This window comes from Anolis carolinensis, chromosome 1, assembly GCF_035594765.1.
Source record: "Anolis carolinensis isolate JA03-04 chromosome 1, rAnoCar3.1.pri, whole genome shotgun sequence".
Classification (NCBI taxonomy): domain Eukaryota; kingdom Metazoa; phylum Chordata; class Lepidosauria; order Squamata; family Dactyloidae; genus Anolis; species Anolis carolinensis.
Window position 1 is genome coordinate 184472058 of NC_085841.1, and position 24648 is coordinate 184496705.

A 24648-nucleotide genomic window follows, 5' to 3' on the forward strand; every position below is an offset into this window, starting at 1 on the left:
CAACACATATTCACACTTGCCTCAAGCAGACATGAGTTCTTTCTCCCACCCTGGACTTTCCACAGATATATAAACTTAATTAGTTTCCAACAGACCTCACAACCTCTGAGAGTGCCTGCCGTAGATGTGGGGGAGACGTCAGGAGAGAATGCTTGTGGAACATGGCCAGACAGCCCGGAAAACTAACACCAGCCCAGTGGTTCCGGCCGTGAAAGCATTCGACAACAGAAAGGGTGCACCTTCGAATCGAATGTTGAAAGCGGGCGCCCCTTGTGGTCGGTGTTGGAACTGCGCGCCCTCTTCGCGGTTCTCCCTCCTCCTCCCCTTCTTTGCTCAGGCCTCTTTCTCGGAAACCGAAAGCCTCCCCTCTCCCGTCACTGGGTGCGCCTGAAGGGCGATGGCCAAACGCGAGACTGCTGCCATATTAAGAGGGACGATCGGGTTGCCTGTGAGTAAGTAGTAGCAGCAACAGAAGGAGAGAATGGATGCAGCTTGACCCTACTTAGAACTGCCAGGGAATCGCGGGACTTTTTTTTTTTTGGGGGGGGGGGCAGCTTTGGCAACTTTGTCCAACTACAGTTCCCAGCACTGACTTCCGGGAGCGGGGAGGAGGCATCCACATTGCCTTTCAGATCGACGCCACTTTGGCTCACTTCTCTGGGATCATGGGAGATGTAGTTTTACAAGTTCTCTGCCTTTAAAAAAAAACTCAGGCATCCTCAGCATCAAGCCCTGGCAGTTCAAGTGGGGCAAAACTGTGTCAATGGCACATTAATTAACATTATTAACTATTAATACATTAATGATTATATTTATTAATTATTAACAATACATCAATGTGTTGTCGAAGGCATTCATGGCCGGAATCACTGGGTTGCTGTGAGTTTTCCGGAGCATTCTCTCCTGATGTTTCGCCCACATCTATGGCAAGCATCCTCAGAGATTGTGAGGTCTGTTGGAAACTTGGCAAGTGGGGTTTATATATATCCCTGTGGAATGATGTCCAGGATGGGAGAAAGAACTCTTGTCTGCTTGAGGCAAGTGTGAATGTTTCAGTTGGCCACCTTGATTAGCATTGAACCACCTTGCAGCTTCAAAGCCTGGCTGCTTCCTGCCTGGGGGAATCCTTTGTTTGGAGGTGTTAGCTGGCCCTGATTTTTTTCCTGTCTGGAATTTCCCTATTTATTTATTTTTTTAGTGTTGCTCTTTATTTACTGTTCTGATTTTAGAGGTTTTATAATACTGTTAGCCAGATTTTGTTCATTTTCATGGTTTCCCTCTTTCTGTTGAAATTGTCCACATGCTTGTGGATTTCAATAGCTTCTCTGTGTAATCTGACATAGTGAACTTTCCACAGATATAGAACCCCCACTTGCCTAGTTTCCAACAGCCAGGCTCTGAAGCTGCAAGGCTATTCAATGCTAATCAAGCTAGCCATTTGCAACATTTAAACTTGCCTCAAACAGACAAGAGTTCTTTCTCCCACCCTGGACCTTCCACAGATATATAAACCTTCCTTTGCCTAGTTTCCAACAGACCTCACAATCTCTGAGGATGCCTGCCATAGATGTGGGTGAAATGTCAGGAGAGAATGCTTCTGGAAGACTACCATACAGCCTAGAAAACTCACAGCAACCTATGAATACATTAATAATTATGATTAATGATTAATTATAATTAGTAATGATTAACAATACAGCAATGCTTGTCTTGTTTCAGTACAAAAAAGCAGGGGAGGCTCTCCGCGGCCCCTTTAAGGCGGAATTTATTTTGGAAAGACCTTTCTTTCCTGCACGCGGAAGTTGCTTCCCGGAGAAAACAAGAAGCTGCGCGCGCATCCAGTCGTGCGGGGGGGGGGAGGGAGAAAAAGCTTTGTTGTGGTTTCCCTCGACCCTGAGTTGTTGTTTCCTCATTTCGGAGCTCTGAGTCACAGCGGAGACTAAGGCTGAGATCACGAGGGAAACTGAGTTGTTTTCCGCCTTCCTCAGAGGGGAAAAAACCAACTCTAAAAGACAAAGGCATGGGAGGTGAGAGTAGGCCTGGACACGCAGTTTCCCAGTCACAGCTGTGTTCAGATGCAGCCATTTTATTTTTGGCATCTCCACTGCCATATAAAATCCAGATTATCTGCTTTGAACTGGATTATATGGCAGTGTAGACTCATATAATCCAGTTCAAAGCAGATAACGTGGATTATCTGATTTGATCGTCTGGATTATGTGGCAGTGTAGAAGGAGGCAGAGACGGGTTTGGAAACACTACATTTAATGCAGTTTAATCCCACTTGAGAAGGAGCACAATCGTTAAGTATCTTTTGTCCAAAAACGGACAACAGTGATTGCATTGTCTGTAGCCTCAAACAATTCTTCCTCTGTACATGAGGCAGGACACTGCGGACAAGCATATAGATGCAGAGTTGTCTGCTCTGCTCCACATCTATCTGAGATTTCCTGGTTTAGCTTCCCAGAGGGATACTCTTACTGTTGCTAGGGAAATGTTGAGAGGAGTGCTGCCAAGGCTCAATGCTATGGAATCCTGGGAGCTATAGTTTTACAAGGTCTTTTTGCCTTCTCTGCAGCTACAGTTTCCATCTTGTCTCCTTGCTCCAGCTGAAGGCCCCTCCCACCAGTAACATGCTTTGCTAATTATATATATGTGTGTGTATATATGTGTATATATATATATATATGGGAGCCCCGGTGGCGAAGTGTTTTAAAGCACTGAGCTGCTGAACTTGCAGACCGAAAGGTCCCAGGTTCAAACCTTGGGAGCGGCGTGAGCGGCCGCTGTTAGCTCCAGCTTCTGCCAACCTAGCAGTTCGAAAACATGGAAATGTGAGTAGATCAATAGGTACCACTCCAGCGGGAAGGTAATGGCGCTCCATGCAGTCATGCCGGCCACATGACCTTGCAGGTGTGTACAGACAACGCCGGCTCTTCGGCTTAGAAATGGAGATGAGCATCAGCCCCTAGAGTCAGACGTGACTGGACTTAATGTCAGGGGAAAACCTTTACTATACATACAGTAGAGTCTCACTAATCCAAGCTAAACGGGCCAGCAGAAGCTTGGATAAGCGAATATCTTGGATTATAAGGACTGATCAAGGAAAAGCCTATTAAACATCAAATTAGGTTATGATTTTACAAATTAAGCACCAAAACTTCATGTTATACAACAAATTTGACAGAAAAAGTAGTTCAATACGCAGTAATGTTATGTTGTAATTACTGTATTTATGAATTTAGTACCAAAATATCACGATATATTGGAAACATTGACTACAAAAATGGCTTGGATTATCCAGAGGCTTGGATAAGCGAGGCTTGGATTAGTGAGACTCTACTGTGTATATATATATATACATATATGTATACACACATGCATATATACATATATACAATATAATTTACAATAATATATACTATTATAATATATTGTATATGCACATCATAATAATATTTTGTAATACAATATAATACTAATAATACAATATAATAATATTAATTATATATTATATATTACATGTAATGTTATTAATAATATTACAATATATAGATATAGTACAATATGGTAACTTATTGCCAGTATTGTGCTATGCTAATAATATAATATTGTATGTAAATTTAATTTGTAAGCCGCTCTTGAGTCCCCTTCGGGGTGAGAAGGGAGGGATATAAATGTATTAAATAAATAAATAAATTCCCATGATTCCATAGCATTGAGCCATGGCAGTTAAAGTGGGGTCAGACTACATTCATTCTATAGTAGGCATGGGCGAACTTGGGCACTCCAGGTGTTTTGGACTTCAATTCCTAACAGCCAGTAGTCCAAAACACTGAAGTTTGCCCATGCTTGTGCTACAGTGTAGAGCCCTTCCAGATAGGTCCTATATCCCAGGATCTGATCCCATGTTTTCTGCTTTAAACAGGATTATATGAGTCCGCACTGCCAGGTAATCTGGTATAAACAGAAAACTTGAGATCAGATCCTGTCTGGAAGGGCCCATAGATGCACTCTGTCGCATTGTGAGTCACAGTGAGTTATTTCCTCCTGAAGGTTTTTCTTGAGAGTTTCCCTGAGGGGGATGATGGTAAATTCCAGCCATGTCCTGACCACTATGTAATCAAATTTGAAAAAAATTCTGTTCCTAGTTTGAAAGTGTTTCTTCCTGTTTAATTGTGCAGTACTTACTTTGAAAGTAGTTGTTCTGTGATCAAGAAACTTGGTTGCCACAAACTAGGTAGAATTGGTTGAGATTCAAGAGATTCATTGAAAAATTATAGCAAAATGTCCTGCAGGATGTCACGCAAGAACAGTGTAATAAACTTTTGTGGGTGAAACATCAGGAGAGAATACTTCTGGAACATAGTCACACAGCCCAGTAAACTCAGCAACCCAGTGATTCTGGCCATGACAAAACTTTTGACATGTTTTCATGATAAAACCAATTAGGAAATGACATTTATAACCCAGGAACAAAAATCATGTTACATAGTACTATCAGAAGGGAGAAAATTAGTGGAAAACCCCAGCAAGGATCTTTTCCGTCTTTCCTTTTGCTGTTTCCCTTGCTTTCCTGGGTGTCACTTGAAAGGCAAAAAAGGAAGAGGAGCAGTTTCAGGAAATTTTCAAAAAAAACCAATACTCTTTTGTTTACATATGAAAACCAGGAAACTGAGCAGCTCCTTCCTCTTTGTAAATGAGGGCATGCTGCTTTAAGATAAAATGGAATCCTAACACACCTAGACTTCAAAGGAGCCATTTAGGGTTTTAAAAAAGATGATATTTTTACTAGTCTGCCTTTATGCAAATTACTTGGGGAGTCAGAGATTGCTGGCTCTACACTAGAATGAATATAGTTTGACCCAAGTTTTAAGTTCCATGACTCAGTGGTATGGACTCCTAGGAATTGTTAGTTTGGTGAGGCACCAGTGGTAAAACTACAACTCTCATTTTTTTATCGTGTCAGAAGTGATTTAAGAACATGCTGCAAGTCGCTTCAGGTGTAGAAGAATTGGCCATCTACAGAGACGTTGCACAGGGGACCCCCGGATGTGTTAGCCAGGAGGCTTCTCTCATGATCTCATAGCATTGAGTGGTTGCAAACTGCACTCCAAGATTGTTGGGTGTTTTAAATTGTTTCCCATTTATGTCAGCAACTTTTCTTTTCAGAACTTGTTTAAAGAGAGTTTCCTTTTGGGGAGAGAGTGACTTGACCAAAGGCATTCAGAGTGTTTTCATGACTAAGCTGAAATTTGAACCCTGATCTACACAATCGTAGAAAGCATCTACACCAGGCATGGGCAAAGTTTGGCCCTCTAGGTTCTTTGGACTTCTACACTATAGAATTAATGCATCTTGAACCCACTTTAACTGCCATGACTCAGTGCCATGGGATTGTGAAAGTTGTATTTTTACAAGGCCTTTAGCCTTCTCTGCCAAAGTGTGCTGGAGCCTCACCAAACTACAATTCTTGTGATTCCATCACATTGAGCCATGGCAGTTCAAGTGGTGCTAAACTGAATTCTACAGTGTAGAGGTACCCATAGTCTAATGCTTAAACCACTATCCCCCACTCCCTTGGTATTTTAAGAACTGATGGGAAATGTTTCAGATTGCCTGACAAACTAATTTTGCAGGTTGCCTATAAAGAGGGCATATTTTGAAGAACAAGAAAGATGGCAGCTGTTTTTATGCTTCAACTTTCTCCCTCTTTTTTGAGTTTCCATGGCAGCATTTATTCAGTCTATACAGTCCCTGCAGAAGGCTTTATCTTGAACTGGTTGGGTTCAGACATCGCAGTGAGCTCCCACTATAAGCAGGAGCAGCTAAAAGAAAATACAGACCTTCTGTTGCATCCATGTTTACTCTGATAATTCCCAACCAAGCACTTTGGGTGGTCTTTCACCAAAAGCAGGATAAATAAATTAAGGCTTGTTCTTGGTGCTTTAATTGAGGGAGAGATTAGCCCAGAATATCAGGTTCAGACATCATGATAAGACGCAAAATGCAACTGCAAGACTTGTGATTTATTGGCCTTCTGCTTGCAGTGGAAGTATCTGGGGAGTGGGCAGTACTGCATGCTGCCTCATTCATAAGATGCAAGAATTCCAGCCACATCATGACATCCAAACATAACCAGCAACTCACTATGCAACAAAACACAGGATAATAATAATTTTACTTCTTACCTGCCTCTCCTCGTGTAATTTTGATTTGTTACGGCAGATAGCCAGCTTACTTGCAGGTTAGGAATTTTGCAATTTTATATTTTTGCAATTTTACTAGTGCGATTTTATATATGCTGTTGTTTATACTTATGTCATTGTATTTTACTACGTATTGTTGTTTATATGCGGCACTTGGAGTGCTTCTGTGAGCTGCCCCAAGTCCCTTCGGGGAGATGGTGGCGGAGTATATATAAAATTTATTATTATTATTATTATTATTATTATTGTTGTTGTTGTTGTTGTTGTTGTTGTTGTGGCTCGAGGCTGTACTGCTGAGTAAGACAATACTGTTCAGCTTCCATGTCCATTTAATTCTGGAAGTAGTGGTTTTTTTCTGTGGCTTTGGCCCACTTGTAAGTTTAATGTCACTTGTGTACATCCACTTCTTTCTTGAATTATGTTGAACAGGTTGCATAAACACTGTGTAGCATTTTTAAATAGAATTACCTGTTTTTATTGAACATCACGCATCATCCAGGTTTCTTGCATTGTGGCCAACACACTTTTTGCTCTGTTTCTGGGTATATTTGACCTGCTCATTTCAAAAATGGCACCAGTGCTCCCCCATCATCTCTAGTTTTTGAGATACAGAACATATGCTTGCTATCTACTAGTTACCATATGCTCATCCATAGAAAATCATGAAAACCATATTTAAGAAACTAGAGTTGATGTTGTCTACCCAATGCACTTTTTAAAAATTAGGACCCCAGATAAACCCAGGAACAGGCCTAAAAACCAAAATGCCAATAATTTGTTTTGTTAAGCTGTGTTGTTTATGATCTCTCAGGGAATCACTAGGTCACTCTGTGGTCACCTCTCTGGCAGATTATAAAATAGTCCTAGTGGACCTAGAGATTCCTAGAGAGATGTTCTTTAAGGTAAAAAAAAATAGTATCTTTAATTCATATTTTTTCCACTTCCCTGGAGGTTCTGTGCCCATAACCTCAGCAAATGTGGAGGGGTCACTGTAATTGTTTTTTGTATTCAGAATGGCAGTCGCCCCAGAAGAGATATCAACAAACTAGGACCCCTTCCACACAGCTGATTAAAATCCCAAATTATCTGCTTTGAACTGGAATATATGGCAGTGTGGATTCAGATAATCTAGTTTAAAGCAGATATTGTAGGATTTTTTGTCTTGGTATTCTGGGATATAGGGCTGTGTGGAAGGGCCCTGGGAACTACTTCCAAAGTTTACAGAAGAACCAGGAACCCTTGAAACCAAGGAAACCCTAAACTTTGCAGTGAGGACTGAATATGTTTAGTGACTACAAAAATGCTGACTAGCTAATGAAAGAAGGAGAAACATTAATCCATGTGGAAAGTGGAATGGATAGATTAAGGTTTTGGCTGACAAACTAAGGTTTTGTTGCTAAAAGAGTTGTATTTGTAACTTTTAGACAGCTTAATGGTTTGAGGAGTTGATGTGGCATATTGGTTTGAGTGTTGACCATGACTCTGGAGACTAGGGATTGAATCCTCACTTGGCCTTGAAAACCCATTGCGCAATAACCTTGAGGAAGTCATACATTCTTCCCCTTAAGAAACCCTGTGATACGGTCTTCTGAAGGTTGCCAGAGGTGGCCTTGAAAAGGCACACTACAGCATACTTTTATCTTTGTCTCATAGCCTACATCTCCTTATCTCATAGTACTTATCTACTGGTAGTTTGCAGTCCCCTTATCTCCTAGCTTCCCTCACAGGATCATCCAGATCCAGCTTGCCAAACGCATCAAAGAGTGTGAATGTGTTCTGTGACATCTGTGGAATGAGAGGAATGTAGGAGTCCTCACAGAGCCATTTCCTGTTGTTTGGGTGTATGTGTGTGTGTTCAGATTCGGTTTCTGAACAGTCCTTTTTTGTGTTTTTCTTGATTCCACAGGGACTGAGTCTCAGGACTGCGAACTTTATCTGGATAGTAGATGAACTATCTACTACCCAGATAAAGAATAGAAGAAGCCACTGGACCTATGGAAGGGAAAGTTCATTCTCCAGGTAAGCTTCATTTGAACATTTATAAAGACTTTTTTTCAGCACTTGGAATAAGAATGATTTATATTGAGACTATCTACTCTTGGTAGCATCATATCCTCCTAGTCAATAAGCTCTGATTTGAATGTCTATTTGTGACACAATTAAATTCTGATCATGTAATTCTGTGGATTTTTCTTAGAGGTAAATCCCACTATATTTAGTTGTTCCAGGTAAGTGCTTGTAAGGATTACAAACTTCATTTTGTATTTTTTTGTGATTTTTCATGAAGCAATATAATATGGCAAGTTTCAGTAGAACTAGAGATATCTAGAAGTAACAAATTAATTGCCAGATATTTCATTCTAGCCTTCAGTTTCTATCTCTCCTGTGTTATTTTCTGTGTCCTTAAATCTGTGGTTAGTTACTTTTATTTGGCTTTGATCTTTTGCTCTCTCCAATTGGGTGGGCACTGAGTTCCTCAAGTCAGATTCTCAAGATGTTTCTGGTATTTTTGCTAAGTCTGCATTTTAGTTTCTAGCACTGGGTAAACATTGCTTTTACCAGCCTGGACATGGTGAAAGTATGGACTTCTAAGTATTGCTGGATTGCAACTTGCCATCACCCTAGCTTGTGTGGTAAGTAATGGGGGGTGATAGATGTTGCAGTCTAGCAGCATCTGGAAGCCCTTGTGTTCTTCAGTATAGTTGAGCCACATGCATGGTTCAAACTGCAGTTGTTAACAGCACACTGATACCGTTTATGTCATACTTCTTCCCTTGACATCCATATATATAGTAGAGGTATCTGCAGAGAGGGACAGTAAATTTCAGTTAAAAACCATCAAGACATATTCAAAGTTAAAAACCATAGCATCCCCTGACTAGATCTTAAACATCTTCATCTTTAAATGCCTGTTGAATAAAAAGGTTTTAGCCTTCCACTGGAAAGACAGCCGAGAGGGGGCCATTCTAGGTTCCCTGGGAAGAAGGGAGTTCCAGAGTCAAGGGGCAGCCACTGAGAAGGAAGGCCTGCTCTCTCAGTCCCACCAACTCAGCTTGAGATTGAGGTGGGACCAAGGAAAGGGCCTTCCTGAAGATCTCAGGGCCCCGGCAGGTTCGTGCAAGGGGATGCAATCGGCCAAATAGCCTGGACCTGAACCGTCTAGGGCAGGGGTCCCCAAACTAAGGCCCGGGGGCCACATGCGGCCCATCAAAGCCATTTATCCGGCCCCCACAGCACAAAGGCAGAAGGGGGTTTGGCTAAATGACCCAAGGGTTCTCCTCTTCTCTTCTATTATTATTATTATTGTTATTATTAACATTGAGGCGGAGAGGCCATCTGTCAGGGGTGCCTTGCTTGTGCTTTTGGTGCAAAAAGGCAGAAGGGGGTTGGACTTAATGGCCCAAAGGGTCTCTTCCAACCCTCTTTATTGTTATTATTATTATTATTATTATTATTATTATTATTATTATTATTATTATTAACATTGAGGCGGAGAGTCCATCTGTCAGGGGTGCCTTGCTTGTGCTTTTGGTGCAAAAAGGCAGAAGGGGGTTGGACTCAATGGCCCAAAGGGTCTCTTCCAACCCTCTTTTTATTATTATTATTATTATTATTATTATTATTATTATTATTATTATTATTATTATTATTGCTTGGTGGCCAACTATAGTTCGGCCCTCCAATGGTCTAAAGGATTGTGAACTGGCCCCCTGTTTAAAAAGTTTGGGGACCCCTGGTCTAGGGCTTTAAAGTTCATAACCAGCACTTTGAATTGTGCCCGGTAGCAGACTTACAGTCAGTGGAGCTGCTGCAACAGGGGATTGTCCGTTCCCTGTAGCCAGCTCCAGTGAGCAGCCTGACTGCAGCTCTTTGGACCAGCTGAAGTTTCCAAGCATTCTTCAGAGTAATCCAGATGGGATATAACTAAGGCATGTACCACCGTGGCCAGATCTGGCTTCTCAACGAACAGGCACAGCTGGCGCACAAGTTTTAATTGTTCAAAGGCCCTCCTGGTCACCTCTGAAACCTGGCCCTCCAGGTTTAGTGCTGAGTACAGGAGGATCCCCAAACTGCAGACCTTTGTCTTCAGGGGGAGTGTGACCCCATCCAGCATAGATTGAATCTCTATTCCCTGATCTAACTTCTGACTGACCAGGAGTACCTCTATCTTGTCTGGATTAAGTTTCAATTTGTCTGCCCGCATCCAGTCTATTACTGATGGCAGGTACTGGTTTAGGGTCAGAACAGCTTCCTTGGCATTAGGTGGAAAGGAGTAGTAGAGTTGGGTGACATCTGCATATAGGTGGCACTAAACTCCAGATGACCTCTCCCAGTGGTTTCATGTATATCTTGGGTTTAAAACTAATATAGCTTGGACATCCATTGCCCAATAAGCTTGGGACTCAAAATGTTCTCCATTTTGGATGGTTTTGTTATTGTTGTAATGTTTGGATATTTTGGAGATGGGACCCAAGTCTAAACACAAAGTTCATTTATATTTCATAGACACCTTGTACACATAACTTAAACTTATTTTTATAAATAATATTTTAAATTTTGGGGCATTTGAGTTTTCAGAGTTCCAAATAAGGGGTATTAAACTTGTACTATGGAAGAGTTGAAAACTTTTTAAATTGTGAAAAAATAAAACAAAAGCAGGATTGTTCAGAGGTTCCATTTGAGGATGTTTAAACTGGATTTTGCATGGATCATCTTTGTCTATTGACTTGGTTGTTGCAGGGTGAAGGATGCTTTAAAAGAGTCTCCAGGAAATGAAGAATAGTGGGAGCTATTGTAATAATTTTTCATATAGTTTATGTAATTCCTCTAAATATACAGTGTATATTCTGTATCCACATAGGTTATGTTTTACTGCAACAGGTTTTGTGAGTAGCCAACTCTATTGAACAAACGACTTCTGGCAGGACCATACTATCAAATGGCTTGGAGACCTAGAAAATACCTACAAGGGATATATTTCATCAGAAATTGATTAATGAAACTGCAGGGTACTGAACTCACAGATACAGGGTTTGCACTGTAATAGTCTGTGTATCAGTTGCCTGATTTTTTCCAGTTGTTGGTGAGTTGAGATGCCTCAGGCAGAATCCAGTCAAGTTTGTTGCCATTCAGAGAGGTTTAAATGCCTCTCCTAAGATCTAGTTATTGGCAGTAAAAGTTTAATGTTAAAAGATACTGGTGCTTCTGGTCCCATCCATTTATTTTCTGCCCCATACACCATTGAAGTGCCACTTCCACCCAACTTCTCTTTAAGTGAACTTCTCTTTAACCTCCTTCCCTCTGGCTTAAGGAGGTTCCCCAATTTTTTTTTAGCAATCAGGAAGTCTGAATTGCTGCAAACTGGGAAAAGCCATAGTTAGATCTTCTGCTAGGACTACATGCTAAGCAACTTTAGACAAATCATTGTTTTAGCCTCAGTTCTTTCATACATAAAATGGGGAAAATGCTGTACTATTGTACTGATTTATAGTGGTTCTGATATTAAGATCAGAAAGCAATTATAGTGTGTATAATGCAGCTTTAGAAATATGTTGCAATCTGTTTTAGCTGACTTTCTTTTGAATGTACTTTTGTACTGATAGCTACAGTTGTAGTTTGATATTAATGGACTCTGATTGTCTTATCATTAACATTTTAGGTATTTATTTTGATTTTTTTCCCCTTTAAAAATATTAACACCTCCTAGGAAGGTTCTTCCCTGAAAGTCGGTCTAAAATATTTTAAAATGATTTCAGATTAATCAATTTGCAAATGTTTAATAATACCTGTATTATTAAATTTAATATTAATAGTAATGTGTATATGACATATATTCTCAGTACTCTAGTATGCTCTGTGGAAAATCCTGGGTACAAAGTCTTGAAAAAGATTTTCTAAGTCATATATAGCTATACGAAAGAGCACCTTTGTGTGGGAACAGCTAGTGACATGTGATTTCTCATTCTTTACTGTGTGCTTTACACTGTGTACATTTGGCTTGAATAAGTTTCATTTCCCCTTTGGCAATTCAAGTTTTGTGACTTAAGAGAGCTTTTCTACAAAGTGGAGATTCCATTTTTCATTCATCCTGAACCTTGTGTAATGCTATATCTGAACATGTGTGATTTAGTTTCTGAGTTTAACCTAAAAATAGCAGTGAACGTAACTTCAAGGTAAGCGTTTGCATTGAACTTAGTAGATTCACTGCCGTACAGTGTAATCGACATTTCTAATGCTTCCTTTTTGTAGAACATATCTTGCTCAGTAAAAGACCCAAGACAAAAACCTTGCAGTCAGCAAGGGAAGAAAGATACCAAGAGCAAAAGTGACGATCTCCTCTCCTCCGCCCCCCCCCCCCCCCTTCAACGTGGCTTTCCTATTTAAGACTGAAAGGAATTGAAAAGAACAGTGGCTTGGGATGACTGTTTACCGGGTGCCCGCCAGGCTTCTTCATCAGATTGAGCAGGAACTTGATGCAGAAGAAAAGGAAACCATGGTCTTCTTGTGCCAAGATCTTGTTCCAAACCTTCCTGGGCTGGATGTCCAGGGACTCTTGGTGGCTCTGAATGAGAGGGAGATGCTGACCCCTTCCTACTTGGCTGAACTGCTATACAGATTGAAGAGGTTTGATTTGCTAAAGAAGATCCTGTCAGTTGGGAGAACAACCGTGGAAGCCCAACTGGCCAGACATCCTCTGATGTTACCAAAGTACAGGTGAGTTTAACGGGTGCTTTTTTCCTCCCATTTAGAATATATAAATAAATGCCTCCAGCTTGCCTGCTAGACACAGATTCAGTCTGATTCTATTGTTATCCATGTTTCCCGCAAAGAAACTTCAGATATTTTGGGAATTGGTGGGGGTCTCTTGCGAATTGTAGTCCAACAATTTAATTTTTCCAATTCCTGGTTTGACCCTGGCTCACTTCCAGGAATCACTTCTCATGTATGTCCCCTGCTTCTGCAAATGATGTGCTATTTTGTTATTCCATTTTGACAAATTGGAACAAGGCAGGTTGGAAGGGGAATATTGATTTCATGTTGGTTTGTGACACTGATAGGGTATTCAAGCCACAAAAATTAGGAACCAAATCTTTGTTTTGGCCCAAAGTATATGTTCGTGATATAACTATTGTTGTGTTGCTTTGGGCCCTTCCAGACAGGTCCTATATCCCAGGATCTGATCACAGGTTTTTTGTTTATCCGAGATTATCTGGCAGTGCGGACTCATATAATCCAGTTTAAAGCAGAAAACCTGGGATCAGATCCTGGGATATAGGGACTGTCTGGAAGGGCCCTTAGTCTCTCGTTCCTTCCCTATCTTTATTCTGACTGTGGGCCTTTCCACACAGCCATATAATCCAGAATATCAAGGCAGAAAATCCCACAATATCTGCTTTGAACTGGGTTATTTGAGTCCACACTGCCATATATTCCAGTGCAAAGCAGATATTGTGGGATTTTATTCAGCTGTGTAGAAGGGGCCTGTACCTCCTTTTTCTCATTCCCACTTTCCAGTTTCTCAGTCAGGATCTTCAGTTCTGAGAGGCACACTTCATTTATTTTCTGTATCAGTAAGCCAGACCCACATCTTAGAGTAATAGGTCAGTTTTTATCACCAACAAGTTTTAATTGTTTACTGCCCTAATCTCCAGCACTTTAATTCTATTCCTAATTTTATTACCTTGCATTTTTGCTTATGCCTGCCTTCCCTTTTGTCCTGACACCCACTGATGTATTTTATGAATGTTTATTTTATTGTTTTAATTATATATGTTGTTGTTGTGTTCTGTTTTTAATCTGTTGATTCTTGGGCTTGGTCCCCATGTGAACCACTCCGAGTCCCCTTGGGGAGATGGTGGCGGGTTATAAATAAAGTTTTATTATTTTTATTATTTTTATTTTATTGAGAAATTGAGTGATTTTGTTGCAGTTTGGAATGGTAGCCAGCCATACAATTGCACTGGAGGACCTAAAGATTCCTAAGGAATAGTCTAGAAATTGCTAAGCCCTCCAGTGTGACTGTGATCAATTTCCTATGGAAATCGCATGGGATAATCTATAGATTCCTAAAGAGAACATTTTAATCAAATCCACAAAAGTCAAATACGCAAATTTGGAGGGCTGACTGTAATTTGTTTTTATTAAATTTTAGTATATTTTCACTTTTATCTTTGATCGACCATTTCAAAATGTGAAAATACTAATTTTAAAAATTGCTTTTGGTTTCTTTAAAGTACAAGAAGGCAACTGCACTCTCACCTAATCCTTTCTCTCCTGGGTCCACACATTTTGTATATCTTCATGAATCCGTGGTCTGTATAATAAATTCATTGAAGCTTCTCATTCTGAAAAAGGCCATCCCTTTCCCTGCTCCTCGTGATTGTTCTGCAGTAGAATTAAATCTTCCTTCTACTTCCAAGGCCCAAAGGCAGCACACCTGATTTCATCCAACAAGCTGACTTCTGTCAAGTTGGGCCCTCTGTGCTAGTAGACACCATCCCATCCAGAAGAGAGTTTCCATTTTATTGCCTTGATTTGGCCCACAATTAATCCCAGTCTGGTCTACAAACAATTTGGGACAGCATATCAATGTTTCTCCACCCCACCCTTCCAATCAGAATCAGAACTTGGAGATAACACCTTTCTGTACTGTGCTGGGGTAATCCCCTCTGCAATCTTTGATCAGAGTTCATTGTGGGCACCGTCTCCCACTCAAGGGCCTTTCCCAAGGAATGGGGAACATCAGGTTCCCGAACTGCAGCACTAGTTGGGAGGTACAGGTATGCTTTAGGTGCACCAGTTACATGGCCATACTCTTGGAACCATCTCCAACCTGATTCCTTGTAGATGTTTTAGACTAAAACTCAGACCAACTCTTATTATCACAGCCAATGGAGAAATTATACTGCTTAGCTGGCATTGCACTACCTGACATCCGCCGGGAAGTAGCAGCCAACAATGAAACGACCAAGCATTGACATCTCCGGCCCATCCCCTCTTCAGATATCAGACAGCACGCCAACGCCTTAAATGAAGAAATAGCTTTCTAAGGTATACAGAGATACTCGCAGGAACACCTCAGCAAGCAAGAATCCAAAAGTAGCAGGCTAAAACCCAGAACCTTAATCAGTGGCTGACACCAGATTAGAGACTCCCCCCCGGGGCACACAGAAGACTGGGCAACTTGGAAGGCGCTGAACAGATTGCGCTCTGGCACCACGAGATGCAGAGCCAACCTCAAGAAATGGGGCTACAAAGTGGAGTCTGAAACATGCGACTGTGGAGAAGAGCAAACTACAAATCATATACTGCAATGCATTCTGAGCCCTGCTGCATGCACAACGGAGGAACTTCTAACAGCAACACCAGAGGCACTCCCAAGTGGCCAGCTACTGGGCCAAATACATTTAGTATTAATTCCAAGGTTTTTTTTCTTAAAAAAAAATCTCTATGTTTGCAAATCCATTACAACTTGTATACCCTTGGTTTGCTTCTGACACGAGAAATAAATAGCCAATGTGCAGGGGTGTTGAGAGTCATACAACAGAACAAGTGTTGCGGGGAGGTTGTTTTAGTTCTTGAACATCAATATTCAGCAAGTTGCATATCTGTTTAAGGATGAAAGGGAATATGTGTTGAAAAAGGGGACTTACTGGGCCAATCCGAAAATAGAATTTCGCTGAAGGTGAATTAATTGCAGATTGTGACTATACGTTTGCAGAGTGTTGATGACAGAAATCAATGAAGATCTGGGAAAAGATGATTTGCAGTCTCTTGGATTTCTTCTGATGAATGAACTTGGTGCATCCAATGTGAAGAAGGCAAAAGAAAAGGTAACTTCTCTTCTGCAATTTCCCCATCATTTCTAAAATGAAATTATTAGTAGAATTCCTTACATGTTACAATACATGCATGTAAGAGGGGTAGCAGGGTTGCAGTGTTCATTGGTCCCTCAAGTGCCTTCTTTATTAAAGATTAATAATGTATAATGTTAAAGATTAGTAAGAAATGATGTGGATTAGAGTCCTCTCCATAAAATTAACACATTTAGTGCATTCATAACTAGTTGGCTACAAAGATCAAATAATATATTAAGCATGTCGAGTTAAGTGCCTCTGAGTACTTGCAGCATATTTTTCTGCATAACTGAATGCAGTCCTCGTTCATTATCATGAACGAGGACTGCTTATGCATGATCTGCAACAATCAGTGGTAGAGCAAATGTTTTGCTCCTTTTACCCAAGGGTATGTAATTTAGAGTAGATCTTTTAGAAAGAAGACATGGGCGCATGGAAGACGAGGACATGATTATAATTCGCTGTATCTTTTTGCTCCAAACTCATCACATTTTACAAGCTGCTGAAGAAGGAGGTGTATTAAATGCAGAATGGTAGATGTTGGAAAAGCAGTAGACAAAGGGAAAGCATGAATCTTTTGACTCCAGACTTATAGCTCCAGTCTTACTAAACTCCTTGAAGCAAGATATGTGGAAAGTCCAATGGGCAAGGAGAGAGAGAGAGAAACAAGGACATGCCAAAGAAAGGAGGAAGTACAGGCGATGATGATGATGATTCATTTATAGCACATCTTTCTTCCAATATGGGACTCAAAGTGGCTAAAAACATTTAAATTAAGAAGACTGAAGTCTATGAAAAGTGTAAATAAATAGAAGTTTAAAAAAATTAAACAATTTATGAAGTTTAAACATTAAAATTGGAAAATATTTTAGGAGATTATATACAAACCCTAAAAACATCGATGCACAGGCAATACCTGAGAGATCATCAGGCAGTGGTGTCATGGGGATAGGTGCCCCATGGAGAAGTTTGAAGGGCTGGAATGGGAACTGCTGGGGGAAATGGATGTTGCCTCAGAGGCTGAATTTCCTCATCTGTGTTATCTCTTTTTTTCATTGAATGATTTGCCTGAAGGCATGAACGGTTTGCAGTGCTCCTTTTGACTGTATTACCCATTATCCTTAACTGCTGATAAGAGTAATAGGCTAACATATCTGGTAGACACAATGTTGGGGAAGGATGTGATTATGCCAATTCTTGGGTCTGAGATGATGAATCTGGCTGGGTTTTTTTTTTAAGATAGCTGTGCTATCATTTTCAGTGTGAAAAGGAAAAGAGTGAAAGAAGAAGAATCTGATTGATTTAGCATGGATAAGAGTGCTAGGAATTCTCCACATTTCAAAAAAATTATTATATAAATCAGACTCAGTGTTGCTATTAGATTATTTTTCCACTTTATCCCTGTTTTGCCTCTCTCTACTCTCAGTAAACCTGAGTCAGACCTTGATCAGCTGTGACTTTCCTGTTTTATCCATTTGACACCAGAGCCTACTGTGTCCTGGAGTCAATTCAATATCAGTAAAATAGGAGATCCAAACATCTCCTTTAAGGATTAACAGGGCTAAGGTGGCAAGATGTGGATAGGGAAACGAATGAATTCACTAGTGTAGGAAACACAGGAAACACCACCACTGGTATTCCCTTCAAGTGTATGGAAATGTAAACAAAATCTAATTTTTGAATCCCCAGATAGCTTAAATTAAAACCTTTTAATGTTCTTCTCTCACTCTTTCTTTGGTTTACCACTCAGTTTCTCAAAGGTCTTCTGTTTAATGCATGGGTTTTGACTTTTTCTAGAGTTTCTTGACAATTATAAATGACCTTGAGAAGCTAGATCTGGTGTCGCCAAATCAACTGGATTTGATAGAAAATTGCTTCTTACACATTCACAGGAAAGACTTGGCAAAAAAAATCCAGAAGTTCAAACAGGAAGGTAAGATGTGCTTTCTTTACTATTTGGTTTTCTTGGCTGGTTCACCTGGGCAAAAGCCTGCATAGGCAGGGAAATCACTTTGCATATCTCGTGTTGACATGGACTCTTACTTGGGAGTATTATTGAATATGGTCAGGCTCTCTAAACGAATACACAGCTAGTAATAATATACTGCTAGTGATTCACATCTCATTCTGTGACAAACATTGTTAAATTGCTGTACTTTTTCCAGATTCATAAATTGTATAGTTCTGAAACTAGAGTCATCTAGCCTTTCCACAGCACCACTAACTTGTTACCATCAAAAATGTGTTAAGATACCACTACATAAGCATTGTCTCCCAACCTTTGGCCCTCCAGGGGTTTGGTACTTCCGCTCCTAGAAATCCTTGCCAGATTAGCCAACTGTCAAGAATTCTGGGAGCTGAAGTTCAAAACACCTAGAGGACCAAAGGCTGGGAGCCACTGGAGTAGTGTGAATTGTCAGACCGAAATCTGGAGAGGGCTCTTGTGTCTTTAGTTGCTTGTGTAGAACTGGAAATGTCAGCATGTGCTTCTTGTCATGCAAAGAACACCATATCAAATTCCCCATCTACAGAACCATTAGGGGTACTCATGCTTGTACATGCCATAGAATAGCACTGGAGGGTCTAGAGAGGCCTGCAAACACCTTTGGGTGGTATTTTTGGAGTTTGGGTAACTGTGGATATCAAATCCATGGATAAAGGGCTAATGCTATTTTGTGAGACTGCAACTCACAAGTCATTTTTAAAGCTTTTTAAAGGCAATATTATGTTTCAGGATGTGACATGAGTCTCTTTTTCAGTAGAGAGATTAAAATGTTCTCATCAGGGGTGGGTGATATTTCCTGTCCTGGCTAGGTCTGGTAGAATTTGCAGCCTGGCAACATCTGGAGGACCAGATGTTCCATAATCGGTACAGATTTCAAAGATGGCATGGGGATCGAGTAGAAAGGCATTTGCTCTAGGGAATGGCTGCCTTCGTGGTGTTTCTGGGAGTCTCTGTTTAATTTTCAGCTCTGGTGCATCCTGTTGGTCATCTGCCCATCTGTGCAAACACCCTGCAGGCAACATTTCCTAAGCTGTCCCTTGCTGACCCTCAAGTGGTAAGTGCAGAATATTTTCAGATACTGAAATTGTTCCCAAACATGGTTTCAAGATAAAGGATTTTTCCAAGCACAGAATATCAATATATTGAGGAAAAAGCCACAAACTATCGGGAATTGACAAAATGGCTATATTATTCAACACAATGTAGCCACCTTGCTTCTCTGCCACAAATTTCGTTAAATCTCTAGATATTGATGCAGTACCGTCCCGGTCATCCATCACCATCATAACAGTCTATTTGAAGACTACAGATGCCCCTAAAGCAGTGGTATCAAACTTGTGCCCCTCCAGGTGTTTGGGACTTCAGCTCCCAGAATTCCTGACAAGCTGGCTAGGGCTTCTGGGAGTTGGAGTTACAAACACCTGGAGGGCCACACATTTAACACTTCTGCCCAAAAGGATCGGTTCCATCCCGTATTTTGAAATAATGGTCCTCTGTGATAGGAATTTTCCCACCCTTCAATGCCTACCACTGGCAAGGTGTCACCCAACATGCAACAAAGCCACCATTTTATGAAGTCACAGACACACTTTTCCTGCATAACAGGCCTTTCTCTAAAGATAAGGGCAGGGGTCCCCAAACTAAGGCCCGGGGGCCGGATGCAGCCCTCCAAGGTCATTTACCTGGCCCCCACACTCAGTTTTATAATATAATATTTTTATATCATTTTAATAATATATTGTATATACCTATAATATTGATAATAATATCATAATGTTATACAATATAATACTAATCCCATATAATAATATTAATTATATGTTATATATTACATATAATATTACAGTATAGTGCAGGGGTCCCCAAATTAAGGTCTGGAGGCCGGATGCAGCCCTCCAAGGTCATTTACCTGGCCCCTGCCCTCAGTTTCATAATATTTTATATCATTGATAATTCGGCCCCTCTACAGTCTGAAGGATTGTGGACCGGCTCTCTGCTTTGAAAGTTTGAGGACCCCTGGATAAGGGGTTAGAACTGTCAGAGTAATTTACGCAGCGTAGCAGCAGTTGGATGGGGTCAGTGGAACGCAGAACGAAGAGACACCCAGAGACGTTAGTAAAACTATATACAAAGTTTTACTATATGCAGTAATAATCAAGACAAACAGACTTGCAGACAAACACAGGACTTGACACAACTCAGAAGAGAACAGAACTGAACTGATGCAATCAGTAATGCACACGCACTTGTGTCTGGACACTCCCCAGTTCCAGCCACACATCAAGGTCATCACAGCTTCTCAGTAATTAACTCTTTACAGACTATAGTACACTCTGGATGATGCAATCAGTATGCAGTACAAACCAAGACACAAATTGCATTTAAACACTATCAATACACAAATCCCACATTAACAAGAACTGGGAAATGAGTATTCAGTCAAAGATTCCAACCTTGTGGTAAGGTCCTTTACTAAAATGGTCCAACGTTTGGCCCTCCATGTGTATTGGACTTCAACTCCCATAAACCCCTGCCATCTTGGCCAACTGTTGAGATTTCTGGGAGCAGAAGTCCAAAACACCTGGAGGATCAAAGATTAGGAACCTTTGTGTTGGTGTCTTAAATCCCACTGTCAAGGGTTTTTCTGTAATGCCTGTACAAAAAACAGAGGAGGGCCTGTAGGCCACAGACAAGCCCACTCTTTCTCCTGCTTCTGCTGCACTGTATTCCTCTTAGGCCCCTTCTACACTGCCATATAATCCAGATTATAAAAGTGAATAGTCCACATTATCTTCTTTGAACTGGATTATCTGAGTCTACACTGCTATATAAACCAGTTCAAAACAAATTATCTGGATAGCACTGTAAAAGGGGCCTTAGACTAGAGAAAACCTGTTTTAAAGAAAGTGTAGCTGGAGAACTCTGTATATGTACTATAGCAGTCACAGGCTAGCACCCTTTCAGTAAACTCAGTAAACTATTTTGAAGGTTCTCCATAGGCTATTGTGAAAGATCTTAGCTCCTTGTTCCTAGTGATTCACATACAGAATGTCCTTTTTCCACTGCTGATGAGAGTTACAAAAGAATGGGCTCTTTATGGGATTGCCACTGTGGTGTGCGCACAAATACAAACCTGAAAGCAACATCTGTTTGTATCTGGGGGCTAAAAGGCTTACCCATCCTCACTTTAGTTAATATCACTGTACATCTTAAAAAGATAGATAGATTTGTTGTGTAAGGATAGGAAGTCTCTTTCAGCCCATAATTTCAGGGAAGCTGAAGGGGTGCTCATTGTTGAGTGGGAGGGCAAAAGTGAGGCCGAAATTTCACCCAGTAACAAATCCTGAGGAGAGGCATTTCACATTTTAGAAGTGAAAGTGAGTAGGGAGTAAATGGTGTCACAGATAAAAGGGCATGGACATTTTGGGAACTCCAGAACTGTGGGAGGGCCAGATTTGGCCCCATTTCCCCATCTCTTCTTTATAGGGCTTCAGGATACAAAAACAAGAATGCACCTTCTGGATGAGACCAAAGGCTTATTTAGGCAAGTATCTTGTTTCTTGTAGTGTCTGAACAGGTGTTAGAAGTAGAGCATTGCCACATCCTCTTCAAAGGAGTTTCATGCATTTATTATAAATGGCAAAGTCCTTTCTTTCCTTAGTTCAAAGTCTACTCAGATTCAGATCTGTTGTGTGATCCTTAGTTTGAGAGGGAAGAAAAAAGGAAAGGGAGGGAAATCTCGGTAACCTGCTTCCACATTGTTTGAACAATTAAATAAACCCCCATCAACTCTCCTCCACACCTTCCTTTTTAAAAGAAACTTCTTTAAAAATACTCTTTCCTCTCAGGGAAGATGTCCTCCTTGATCACTTTCATTACCTTGTTCTGCTTCTTTTCCAGTTCTATAATATCAGTTTTAGAAATGGAGTGATTGAAACGGTTGTGTCCATAATGTTGATTCATATTAAGACCATTGTTACACTTGGCTGTTAATGTTTTCCGTCACTTTCCTATTAATCATCAGCACAAGGGCTTTGTGCCTTCATTGCCAACAATCCATTGATTCTTCAAAAGGTCACAGTGGTACATTATTAGTGAAAAATAATGATTTTACGTTTTTTTTAATAAATCTTATTTGCAGAACAAAGGAAGGGCGCTCAATGGAGCCGGTGTGGTTCAAGGTAAGGTCTATCAATCCTTACAGCAATGGTGGAGAATCTCTTCCCACCAAAATGTTGACAAATAGCTCTTTTCATTATCTCTTGTTACCAGCCATGGTGGTAGGAGCTGATAGTTGTTAGAATCTGACAACTTTGGAAGGGTCACATGACCCCCAACCAATCCTTCATACATTTACCTCTGAACTTAATGGGACCTGCTACTGAACTTAACAGGACTTACTTTTGAGTAGCATTACAAGTCTAACTCAGTTAATGGAATCATTTTTTTTTCTTTTAACAGAAAATTTGGTACCAGAGACAAAAATAGCACAGAGTAGGGATCAATTCCCACAACTGAAAAAAGAAGGGCAGTTCAACATGATTTATCAAAGTTTTTATTCAGTGCTAACAATGTGCCCATGTGAAATGAAACCATCAGGGCAAGTAGGCATTGCAGAAGTAAATGTAAACCTCCAAAAGACCACTTGAAAGTTTCTTCTGCAGTGTATCCAAGGATATTTTTTTCTTTTACTATAGTTTCCATTTTTGTAGTGATTTTTATTTTGGTGGCTAAACATATGAATCTGCTGGGGGAGCTGCTAGTGTGGCAGGCTTGTTTGCTTTCCCTTTTCTCTGGGCCTTTCCACACAGCCTATATCCCAGAATATCAAGGCAGAAAATCCCACAATATCTGCTTTATCTAAATCCAGATCGCCATATATTCAAGTTCAAAGAAGATATTGTGGGATTTTATTCAGCTGTGTGGAAGGGGTCTCTATGGCCCCTTCTTCACTACCATATAAAATCCAGATTATCTTCTTTGAACTGGATTATATGGCAGTTTAGACTCATATAATCCCGTTCAAAGCAAATAATGTGGATTATCTGTTTTGATAATATAGATTATATGGCAGTGTAGTAGGGGCCATAGATTAACGTTGCTAAATTGGATTTGGGACAGTACCTGTAACTTTAATCCATAACTGATTTTAGAGCAGGATAAGATACCATAAAATTGGATCCAGACTACTTTTGGCTATCTAAAATATTACTGATATTGTATAACATTTGTCTGTATTTTAAAACTGCCTAAAACTGATGCTGTGGGGGAATACAAGTGTACTGCTGATAACATTGAATTTTCCATCTTCAGCTGAACCCTTTCACATACCAATACCAGAAACAGGAGGATCTGCCACACAGGTATTGTATAATGCAAACACCCTTTCATGCTACCATGCAGTTCTCTTTTGTTCAAAGTAGAAATCCATTAAAATGCAATTAATGTTATAACATGGCCGGGAAATTGATGACCATCCAGATGTTTCTTGACAGCAGCTTTCATCAGCTTTAGACAACATAACAAGTGGTGAAGTATGATGGGAACTGCAGTTCAGCAACATCTGGTGGGCCACACGTCATTCCTGATCCTAAAGGCATTTTTCTGAACATCAAAATGAAGACCAAAAATGTCACGTAATTTCATAAAGCAACTAATTAGTTTCTCAACGTCTTCTTAGTTTTTGATGCTCTTAAAATGAGGGTGCCTTCCATTTGTTGATCGCTTTATTCTGACACTTGGATTGCTAATTTAAGACTGCCAGTTTTATCCACAGTCATCGCTGCATTTTATGAATTTTAAAAATTGTATTATGTCTCATTTTATGCATGTTTTTGTTGTACATTTATGTTGTTATAATCTATACGTTTATTTATTGTTTATTTTATGTTTGGCACTTGCAGTGTTTCTGTGAGCCACCCTGAATCCCTTTGGGGAGATGGTGGTGGGGTATAAATAAAGTTTATTATTATTTATTATTGGTGGTCTGAAGCATTTCCATTTCCATTGGCTGAGGGGAGGGGCCTGCAAATGGAAGTGGAAAAGACAGTTTTCATCACCTTACACCCGCACATGCCTTTTTGTGTGTGTTGCAGAGTTTAGTATTCTCTTTCTCCCTCTGAAATAATCAGTTTCATGGCTTGGCTCTGATAGCCTCTGTGGACAGCCATTCCATGCATAGCATCTGGCTTTGGTCCTTAGGCAGATATGGAATGATCGAGACCCTAGTAAATCTCAAAAAAGGAAATCTGGCTATAGGGCAGGCATGGGCAAACTTCGGCCCTCCAGGTGTTTTGGACTTCAACTCCCACAATTCCTAACAACCTACCAGCTGTTAGGAATTGTATGAGCTGAAGTCCAAAACACCTGGAGGGCCGAAGTTTGCCCATACCTGCTATAGGGCATAGCCAGATGCGTCTCCAAGCTCCAAGAGTGGTCATTCATGGGTTGGGAGTCATCACACAAAACCACAAGCCATGGGGGTGATGAGTGAGGAATCCTAGAAGAATTCCACCTGAGAATTCCTACACTTCTCTGGACAGTGTAGGATCTCAAGGCAGTGACTTCTCCTGATATC

General features: G+C 40.5%; 1 protein-coding gene across 4 annotated transcripts in view; it reads left to right on the forward strand.

Moving 5' to 3' along the window:
• The first annotated feature begins 294 nt into the window (after positions 1-294).
• Positions 295-24648, forward strand: part of cflar (CASP8 and FADD like apoptosis regulator) — a 37859-nt gene continuing 13505 nt past the window's right edge. Inside the window, exons 1-8 of one of the 4 annotated variants that reach the window (XM_062961867.1) lie at positions 295-448; positions 8116-8228; positions 12459-12923; positions 15931-16042; positions 17864-17999; positions 19037-19125; positions 22213-22252; positions 23385-23434. In XM_062961867.1, coding sequence (XP_062817937.1) covers positions 12628-12923; positions 15931-16042; positions 17864-17999; positions 19037-19125; positions 22213-22252; positions 23385-23434 — 723 coding nt within the window. In that variant the 5' untranslated portion in view covers positions 295-448; positions 8116-8228; positions 12459-12627. Of the gene's footprint in view, positions 453-1854; positions 2028-3927; positions 4026-8115; positions 8229-12458; positions 12924-15930; positions 16043-17863; positions 18000-19036; positions 19126-22212; positions 22253-23384; positions 23435-24648 lie in introns of those variants that run through there. The other 3 variants (XM_062961874.1, XM_008120530.3, XM_062961883.1) reach the window with 3 other exon arrangements.